This window comes from Populus trichocarpa, chromosome 5 (assembly GCF_000002775.5).
Source record: "Populus trichocarpa isolate Nisqually-1 chromosome 5, P.trichocarpa_v4.1, whole genome shotgun sequence".
NCBI lineage: Eukaryota > Viridiplantae > Streptophyta > Magnoliopsida > Malpighiales > Salicaceae > Populus > Populus trichocarpa.
In genome coordinates, this window is record NC_037289.2 from 22,431,765 (window position 1) to 22,441,743 (window position 9,979).

General features: G+C 33.5%; 2 protein-coding genes across 5 annotated transcripts; both read left to right on the forward strand.

Moving 5' to 3' along the window:
- The first annotated feature begins 883 nt into the window (after positions 1–883).
- LOC7476907 (protein KINESIN LIGHT CHAIN-RELATED 1) lies at positions 884–4,670 on the forward strand. Of its 4 annotated transcripts, none has more exons than XM_024602035.2 (3): positions 884–2,733; positions 3,445–3,716; positions 4,176–4,670. In XM_024602035.2, the coding sequence occupies exons 1-2, from the start codon at positions 1,049–1,051 to the stop codon at positions 3,686–3,688; spliced, it is 1,929 nt and encodes a 642-aa protein (XP_024457803.2). In that variant the 5' UTR covers positions 884–1,048; the 3' UTR covers positions 3,689–3,716; positions 4,176–4,670. The 4 variants fall into 4 exon arrangements, with proteins under 4 accessions (XP_024457803.2, XP_024457804.2, XP_024457802.2 ...); XM_024602036.2 differs by having other exon boundaries at positions 4,288–4,670; XM_024602034.2 differs by having other exon boundaries at positions 4,318–4,670.
- Positions 4,671–8,036: 3,366 nt separating this feature from the next.
- On the forward strand, positions 8,037–9,706 carry LOC7476908 (hyoscyamine 6-dioxygenase). The gene is made up of 4 exons (XM_002306805.3): positions 8,037–8,374; positions 8,490–8,746; positions 8,854–9,172; positions 9,319–9,706. The coding sequence occupies exons 1-4, from the start codon at positions 8,165–8,167 to the stop codon at positions 9,568–9,570; spliced, it is 1,038 nt and encodes a 345-aa protein (XP_002306841.1). The 5' UTR covers positions 8,037–8,164; the 3' UTR covers positions 9,571–9,706.
- Positions 9,707–9,979: the final 273 nt, after the last annotated feature.

Sequence of the window (9,979 nt, forward strand, 5' to 3'; positions counted from 1 at the left end):
TTTGATAAGTTTTTTGAAACCGGGTTAAAATCTGGTTTGATTTTTAAAAAATATAAATGATATTGTTTTAACATTTTTCTTTTTTAATTTTGAAATAATATTGTTTTTGATTGGTTTTAATCCATTTAATTTAACTCATTCAATCTATGATTCTAGTTTAATACCTCGTATCAAAACAATTCTTCAACACAACACAGAATCCTCCTCTTCTTTCCATGAATTTTTATTTTAAAATTAGTATAGTAAATTAAAAATATTGATGTAATAGCACAATTAAAAAAATAATTAGTAAAATAATATAATTTGTACATGTGATCGAGAAATATAATATTTATAGCTTATATTAAAAAAAAATTATTAAATAAAAAGAAGAGGAAAGAAAAAAAAAGATTTTGAAGAAATATTAAAGCTTCAATTACAATAACATCAATACAATTTAAAATATCTCAAGAATATAAATATAACATCATCAATAAAAATTTAAAACATCTCAAGAATATAAATATAACATCATAAATAAAGTTATTAATGGTAATTCGATGAGGTCATAAGTGAACCATTCGTCATCTTCACAATAAGTTTAGCTTATTTGAAACATTGTTAGTGATTTTTATTTATATTATTGAATTTGTCTTGTTATTTTTGTTTTAATAATATTGATTATGTTATAATTAAAATATTTCTGATTGTTTTTTTCTCTCTCCTATTCATTTAATAATTGTTTTCCTGTTTATTTAATATTTTTTAAAATATCACTATTCGGAATAAAATAAACTATAAATATTCTATTTTTCAATTATAATATATACAAACTATATTATTTTACCGATTCTTCTTTCTTCACAAATATATATATATATATATATATAAGCAAAAATAGCCTCTTTCCATCTACCCCTCCTCTATATAGGCGTGTTAACAGACAAGACAGGGGAAAGGAAAACCAGACATCTCGAAAGGGTTCTGGGTTCTGCAAGGGTTTAAGGTTTAAGCAATTGAAACCAAGATCAAAACAAAAAAGAAACCATTTTTCACAAAACTTCCCACCATGAAAAGAGCTTCAATCTTACTTCTCTCTCATCTTACTCGCCAAAAACCTAAAACACTAACTCCTCTTCTCTCCAGAAACTACTTATCATCTAACACCACAAACACACCCTCCTACTACTCACTTCATTCACCTACCAATAATCTCAAATCCTGCACCAAAACCAATGGCCTTATTATCAAGCCCCACCAATCCCAATCAAACCCATCTCGAAATAGTGGCACCCTTGTTGAAACAACTCCTCAAATCTCCTCTAGGCAGAAGAAAATCAAGGAAAGATCTCAAATTGAAGAGGCTTTTGAGTCTGCAGCGACAGTTGAGGGCATGCTCGAAGCTTTTAAAGATATGGAGGCTTGTTTTGATGAGAGAGAACTTGGTTTGGCTTTATTGAAAGTTGGTCTTAAACTTGACCAACAAGGTGAGGACCCTGAAAAGGCTTTAACTTTTGCTACTAGAGCTTTGAAAGTTCTTGATATTGGTGATGATAAGCCTAGTTTTCTTGTTGCTATGACTTTACAATTAATGGGTTCTGTTAGTTATAGTTTAAAAAGATTTAATGATAGTTTAGGGTATTTAAATAGGGCAAAGAGGATACTGGGTAGGCTGGAGGAGGAGGGGACTACTAATGTTGAGGATATTAGGCCAGTGTTGCATGCTGTGCTGCTTGAGTTATCTAATGTTAAGACTGCGATGGGGAGGAGAGAGGAGGCCATAGATAATCTTAAGAAGTGTTTAGAGATCAAGGAATTGACTATGGATAAAGGCAGTAAAGAATTGGGCGTGGCAAATAGGGAACTGGCAGAGGCTTATGTTGCAGTTTTGAATTTCAATGAGGCTTTGCCGTTTGGTTTGAAGGCATTGGATATACATAAGAGTGGACTTGGGGATTATTCTGTGCAGGTTGCATATGATAGGAAGCTTCTCGGGGTCATATATAGTGGGTTGGAGGAACATGACAAGGCATTGGAGCAGAATGTGCTGTCACAGAAGGTTTTGAAGAGTTGGGGTCTTAGATCAGAATTGCTTCATGCTGAGATTGATGCTGCTAATATGCAGATTGCATTGGGCAAGTATGATGAGGCTATTAATACTTTGAAGGGTGTTGTCCAGCAGACAGAGAAAGATGGCGGGACTCGAGCATTAGTGTTTATCTCTATGGCAAAGGCACTATGTCATCTAGAAAAGATTGCAGATGCAAAGAGGTGTCTGGAAATTGCCTGTGGAATTCTTGACAAGAAAGAAACAGCTTCTCCAGTTGAAGTTGCTGAGGCATACTCAGAGATAGCAATGCTATATGAGAATATGAATGAGTTTGAAACGGCAATTTCATTGCTAAAGAGAACACAGTCTATGCTCGAGAAGCTCCCACAAGAACAGCATTCAGAAGGAAGTGTTTCTGCTAGAATTGGGTGGTTACTTTTGTTGACAGGCAAGGTGACTCAGGCAATTCCTTACTTGGAGAGTGCTGCTGAAATGTTGAAGGAGAGCTTTGGGTCCAAACATTTTGGAATTGGATATGTCTACAACAATTTGGGGGCGGCGTATTTGGAATTGGATAGACCACAGTCAGCTGCACAGATGTTTGCAGTTGCAAAGGACATCATGGATGCAGCTCTTGGTCCTCATCATGCAGATTCAATTGAGGCATACCAGAATCTCTCGAAAGCATATAGTGCCATGGGAAGGTAATATGTCCTCAGTTCCTGGTTCCTGATTTTATTGCTAGCGCATGGCTTTTGATTCATTGAGAAATCATTATTGGGTTGCTATTCCACATCTGTTATGCTGATTAAAATGAGTGCTTTGATGCTGTCTTCCTCTTCATGAAGCCTTTATAAAGGGAAAAAAAAATCATATATGTCAGGCCGAGCATGTGAGCATGCAAGAATGCATGCACTTCTCAAAGGGCATGTGAATATGCAAGAAATTTTGATTTTGAGCAAGTGCTCAATATTTCTTTTTCATCTGGACCTTTGGCTCTCCACCATCTACCTTCTCAAAAGCCTTCAACAAGCCAAATTAGAACATTCTCTGTTGACTCAACTTTTACACGAGCGAGTAAATAAATTATTATCTTTTTTTTTTTAAATTTTGGTAGATAAAAAATACATTTTTATCACCATATCATTTGTGGGTAAGGTTTATACTTTATAGTAGTATGAATTTACTTTTTTATGAAGAATCTGGAACAGTTGATTGTGTTATTACTTATGGTGGTAATTAAAGTTAATACTTCTGGTGCAATTAAGCATGTCATGGCTGCATGCATTCATTCATTCATCGGGGCAGCTAGCAAATGGCATGGAATTTAGTGTCATATAAGGTTGTTTTGTTTTAGGTTTCTATCTCAAAGTAGAATTTCATAGTTTCTAAAAACTTTTTTTTGGATATTGCAGCTATACCCTTGCCATTGAATTCCAGCAGCGAGCAATAGATGCCTGGGAAAGTCATGGACCAAGTGCACATGATATGCTCATGGAAGCCCGTCGAATTCGGGAACAACTAAAGACAAAAGCTCGTGATGCATCCACAAACCAGCTTCCTACAAAAGCCTTGCCCTTGCCTCACAGTGGCCCCTCTGGAAGAAACGAAGAAACTTACATCATGACATCCCTCTCAGCCAGAATCAAACAAGCATAACGTAGTCTGATAAACATCCAGCACTTAGGTACATCTCTGCTTCTGGTTAGCTTTTCTCTTTCCAGCCATTCTTTTCTTTTTCCGGTTAGCATTTTTCTTACAAGTGGATATGATAATTTATTATTGCTATCTGTGGTGCTTCCCCCCCCCCCCCCCCTTTTTTTTCACATGTACTTGTATAATTCTAGTTATTTAAGCAACACAAACACAGTTTCATATGAAATTGGTTTTGGGGATGCGTGCTTTTCTTTGGTTGTGTTTGCCTGATAAAGACTGAAATTACTCTATTTTGTTTTTCATCCACCAAGTTCTTTCTTCAAACAAACTTGTACAGTTATCTCGTCTGTGCATAAATCCATGTTAAACGGAGGCTCAATCATGCTTTCCATGTAGTGTCGCCATTATCGTTTACAACTTTTACTTAACATAATATGATTATTCCACGTTTGCCTCTAAATATTGAGTATTGGTGACTTTGAGATTTCAGTGTGTTCCTTTGTGATCAGTTGGACCCTAAAAACCATTAGAGGATGAGAAATTATAGCTGTTAGACTCTCTGGAGTTTCATCTGGCCATGATGTGAAGTTGTTTTATTCCAGTGTCTGCACTTCATTGTGAATTTTATGTAGCTTTGCTGAGGCAATAGCACATGGAATGATGCTTGCTGAGCAAGGGTTGCAACTGAGACGGAGGGGATTATATGTGGTTACTGTAGTATAAAATTCACTTAGAAGATCTTGATGATGATGATGATGCAGTAGGCCACAATGGGACATGGGTTGGCTCTGTGTAATGTCTATCCTCACTGGGTTTGGGCTGGACTGTACATCGTTTCACGATTATTATGGAGTCGTTTCATTACACCACCCGAACAAAAGATTGGCTAATTAATTAATTAGTCCTCATGATTCCAAAACTTGTATCTTTAATCCTTGTATTTTAAAACTCATCTATAAATTAAGCCCTTCATCAGTTTTAATTATATTATTTTCAGATTAATCTTATTTTAATAAATAAAAGATTAAAGGAGATGCAAGCAATACCCGATCACACTAGACTCACTGCTATTGCAGTGGTCTGAAATGACTTTATAGCCTTTTCAATATTCTTTCAATGATTATCCAAAAAAAAAAGAAAAAGCAAGCAAGATGAAAATATTCAATGAAGGAATTCCTCAACTGGTTAATTAGCCAATATATTAATTTAGCATTCACTTAATTAATTAAGTTTCAAACTTCTAGATGCAACGTGTGTGTATATATATATATAGCTCAAACCAATATTATACTCCATAAGGTGATTTGAAATTTGTCTCCAAGGAGAGATTAGGGAGAAGTCCAAAAATATCAGTCAAAGCAGTATATTTTTGGACCTCTGTTTGGCCTTAATTGATTAAATTAATAATATAACTTCAAATGTTATTATTTCTATAAAAAAAAATAGAAAATACGAAAATAGTGTCAACTAAATCCAACTTCACGTCAGCATTTCAATTAATAAAATTGATTAAATCTTTTGAATATAAATTCTCAATAAAGTGAAAGAATACAGATATTTCAAGTATTATTATTGGTTAATAGTTTGTCCAGTTTCCACTAGCAAGACTTTGAAAAGAAACTTACTATATAAAGGGAAAAAAAACTATGCCTTGACTCACTGATTGTTCTCCCATATACAATTTGATTAGTCTCTGTTTTACCTTTCTATTGATGAATTTTGAAGCAGGTGGCCGCACAAAAAGAATTATTTGACCAGAAAAAGCGACAATCTCCTTGGCGGCGTAATTACTAGTACCTTTTGTCGTGGTTTGCATGCATCAGCCATGTTTATATATATATATTTATTTATTTATTTATTTATTTGAATATAAAAGATAGTTTAACTGGTTATTTCTTATATTTACTTTTCAATAATTACAAGTTTTATAAAATTATTAGCTTTAGGATCGTAAAATTAATCTAAATATATACAAATTAATCCAAACAACCACTTTAATAATAAAAATAATTATATTTAGATCTAGTTTAAGAAGTTACTTAAGTAATCTAATTATAATCCAGAATCCTGTTCTTTTATATATATATATATATATATATATCCCAATTAAATTGTTTTGAAAAATGTTCCATTTATTTAAGAAAAACTAAAATCATTTAAAAAACATATAGAAACATATACACCAAGTGCATCAGCGAGTACCTAGCTAGACTATAATCATGGTTTTAATTTATTACTTTTATGAGCTATATTTGGAGGTGATTTTTAAAGAATAATGAGGTTGAAAACGTATTATTTTGATATGTTTTTATTTTTATTTTAAATGGTTTTGATATAAATATATCAAAATTATAAAAAATAATAATAAAAGAAACATTAAATTGATACATTTTTAATTTAAATGCATTATTACACACACTAGAATTTCTTTTAATGAGTGGTCCAGCCTCTCAAACAACATGTGTAAAAAAAAACCATTACATTTGTTTCCCGAAGAAAAAAACGTTTGGAAAAACTCATTGCAGCTAGAAAACCATACCGTGGCTCAATGTCAAGACAGTTGACATTTCTTTTTCCTTTCCGTAGCACTAATATTACTTTTCTTCAGAGAATAAGTATTACTAATGTTTTATTTAAGAAAATAAGTATATTTTAACTTTTGTCCCGAGTCAAGACAAGAACTCGCAACAAGCCGACCGAATATCCAGAACATCCAATATTGTCTTCATAACTTGGCAGGTCGACGTTGATGCAGTGCCACACATGTTAATTAATTTTTACTTTGTGTTTCTCTAATCACACAGTTAATTAACTCATTGAATCTTAATAAAATACTTAATTTCCACTAATTAAAGCAAGTCAAAATGAAGAGAAAGGGACATATTAACATGAAAGAGGAGTTAACTGCCATCCAGAGCCATATTCCACCTACTTATTGAGCTTGCTCTTTCTTCAGACGAGCCACCCTATTCCTCTCATCATGCAGTAAATAGGCTTGAGCTTTGCTGTGACCACAAAACTACTCCCTCTTCGAAGGGAAAGAGTCGTTGCTATACTCAAACAAATCCTACATGATCATATTTATATGATCAAGACAATAATTTCTCCAATCAAGAGTCTTTTTAATTAAGTTGTTAATTAGCTTCAGGAATGGGTCAAGGGATTTAAATGCATTCTCTTGAAAGCAGCCTTCTGGATATATAGGACACACCTCCAGTTCTACCGCAGCCAGTTAATGTGGACTTCGATGTACGTAAAACATTCTGCTTTTGTCTAAGCATCGCCATTTTTTATCTAGAGACCATCTAGATGACTTGGAAAAGCTTGTATTTATTTTTATTAATAATATTTCGAAGAGTAAATTCATAAAGACGGATGCACAATTCAATGGTTTATGAAGAAAGGAAGCTAAGATTCAATTGCTGTACGTACTTGTGTTATTGCTAGGAGGACTTTTATTTAATGTGGAAAGACTCATACGTGAGAAGATATAAATATTGTTGAGTTACATATATATGTAAATATGAAATTAATGAGAAAAGAACTACACGAATTAATAAAATGATTTGAGCTTTTGGATTGTGCTAGCTGGTGTCTGCAACATGCATGCATAATTCCTTGCATGCTCGTTCATGATATAAGCCCATTAAAGCTTTCGATTATATACAAGTCTTCACAATATTTAACAGTAATTTCCTGTTTTCATTGCCAGGACAGTACTTAATGGATGAGATATGACTGTTAATAAACTTGGATTGGAATAATGGTTGACTTAATCATATACCATTATGACGATCGATTAATGCTTAATTATAATGGTTTTGCCTTTCCCAACAACATAAATCTCTCTCTTTTTTTATTTATATAAAAGTCTTAGTCACATGTTTGAAAACAAGTGTGTTAACTGAATTTGAGAGAAAACAGAAAAATATTCTAGTATTTTAAAAATATTCACCACTCCATATCTCATTTATTTAAATGAAATCACGTGTAATATGATATATATTGAAATTGAAATTGATATGATTTTCATTTTTATTTTTCATATATTTTTTATTTTTCTAAATCACTTAAATCATAACATTTGCAATGATAATTGTTAAATAATACATTTGGCTTCATTCACTAGCTAGTGAATTGAACAGGAAGTACGTACCGCGAGTATTCTTGAATTTTTCAGTATTTTTCTACAAAATGCTTTCAAAAGTACTTTCAATCACTTTTTTTAACTTGTATATAATTGTCTCAATGGTATACAGGTTCTTAACCAGTGTGTGTGTGTGTCTATATATATATATATATATATATATAATTCTGTCGTGTTTTCTGTTCCTTCATTGCTACGGAAGCTAGCCGCCAGCTACAAGACCCTATATAAGTCACACAATGCTTTAACGTAGAGGCACCACTAAGCTATTTCTCCACAAATCATCAAACTTATAGTTGTGTCTTACAACAAAAAATTTCACGTTGTAATTAATGGAGAAGCTCATCTCGAACAACAATCAAGTTCAGATCAGGTCGTTACCGGAGAAGTATATTTTCCCACCAGAAAAACGACCGGGGAAGCTCCCTGTTTCTGCATGCAAGTTCGTGCCCGTAATAGATCTCGAAGAAACAGCGGGTGACAATAGAGCAGTTATTTCACAGAAGATTTTGAAGGCAAGCCAAGAGTTTGGATTTTTTCAGGTTAGTACAAATTAACAATAATTTATCTTTGATTTAATCATTGATTATGCCTCAAAATGTTAATCTAGCTCGTGAATATTAATGTAATGATATATTTGCAATCATAAAATCACAGGTGGTCAATCATGGAGTTCCTGAAGATCTGATGAAAGACACAATGAGAATGTTTAAGGAATTCTTTGAGCTGCCTGCGGAGGACAAGGCAATATTCTACACCGAGGACGCAAGATCAAAAAAGCACTGTAAACTGTACCCGAGTAGCTTAATTTATGCCACTGAAGATGTTCACTTATGGCGTGACAATTTGAAACACGACTGCCATCCTCTAGAGAAATGCATTCTTGACTGGCCCGTAAAACCGACTAGATACCGGTAAATTAATTAATCCCACATATCAATTAATGTCAATCTTCGTCCAACAACTGCAGGAAAGTAATTGTAAATTCTCCATATTAAATTTACCTTCATAACTTTCACAGACAGGTCGTTGGGAGTTATGCAGCTGAAGTGACGAAGTTGGTACCAAGAATATTGGAGCTGATTTGTGAAGGACTAGGACTAGAGTCCGGGTATTTTGAGGGTAAGCTAGGTGAAGTCACGTCACTGTCAGTTAATCATTACCCGCCATGCCCAGACCCAAGTTTAGCCCTGGGATTATCTAAACACTGTGATCCAAATCTCATAACCATTTTACTCCAAGATGATGTTTGTGGGCTTCAAATCTTCAAGGATAATGAATGGATTGGTGTTGATCCTGTTCCTAATGCATTCGTGGTTAACATAGGCTACCAGTTGCAGGTACACCTCGATCGTATATATAATAAAAGTGTTTTAATTATAGTTTTTTTATCATAAAAAAAGTGATGTTCAGAGTGACTTGACGTCAAGTAAGCAATTCTCTGGATTATATTTTCTGAAAAATCTTTGTTGGTGTTGTGCTATAGATTATGAGCAACAACAAGCTGAAAAGTGTTGAACATCGAGCTGTGACAAATTCAAGGACTGCTCGGACAAGTGCTGCCTTCTTTTTTAATCCTAGTGATGACATCATGATAGCGCCTGCGAAAGCTCTTATCAACGCAAGCAATCCTCCAGTCTTTAGAGCCTGTCAGTACATAGAATTTCTTCGCAACTACATGACCAGGAATGGTAGCGATATTGATGATGCATTGGAGCATTTTAAGCTTCGAGCTTGACCAGTTGTTGGTGCAAGAAAGACAAATGTAGGCTGAGATGGTCATATATATCTTTGTTCTTTACCTGTTTTTTTTTAAGTACATTTCACTCATGTATTAATAAAATAAATAATAATTTGTGCACCGTTTGAATAAAAAATCCGGTAAGTATTTTACTCTTCGCGATCTAATTTAAGATTTATTTTTATTTGGTCGATGGAGCATGCCCTCACACTGAAGTTACTTAAGAGAATAAGAATAAAAATTAAGTTTTGTTTAAGTGATAATATATTTTCTAAGTTGCATGTTTAGCATTTTATTTTAAATATAAGAAAAGTAATAAATCATGAATTGAATTTAAGTTGTACGGGAAATTTAATTCAATTTAACTTTTTAAAATAAAGTCTAATAAGTTCGGCCCTACCTACGA

Excerpts from the sequence above, each read along its gene's own strand:
- LOC7476907 (XM_002306804.4), top strand. The coding sequence starts at position 1,049 with ATGAAAAGAGCTTCAATCTTACTTCTCTCTCATCTTACTCGCCAAAAA. Across the intron at positions 2,734-3,444 it reads GCATATAGTGCCATGGGAAG|CTATACCCTTGCCATTGAAT; the intron begins GTAATATGTCCT and ends TGGATATTGCAG.
- LOC7476908 (XM_002306805.3), top strand. The coding sequence starts at position 8,165 with ATGGAGAAGCTCATCTCGAACAACAATCAAGTTCAGATCAGGTCGTTA. Across the intron at positions 8,375-8,489 it reads AAGAGTTTGGATTTTTTCAG|GTGGTCAATCATGGAGTTCC; the intron begins GTTAGTACAAAT and ends ATAAAATCACAG. Across the intron at positions 8,747-8,853 it reads GTAAAACCGACTAGATACCG|ACAGGTCGTTGGGAGTTATG; the intron begins GTAAATTAATTA and ends TAACTTTCACAG.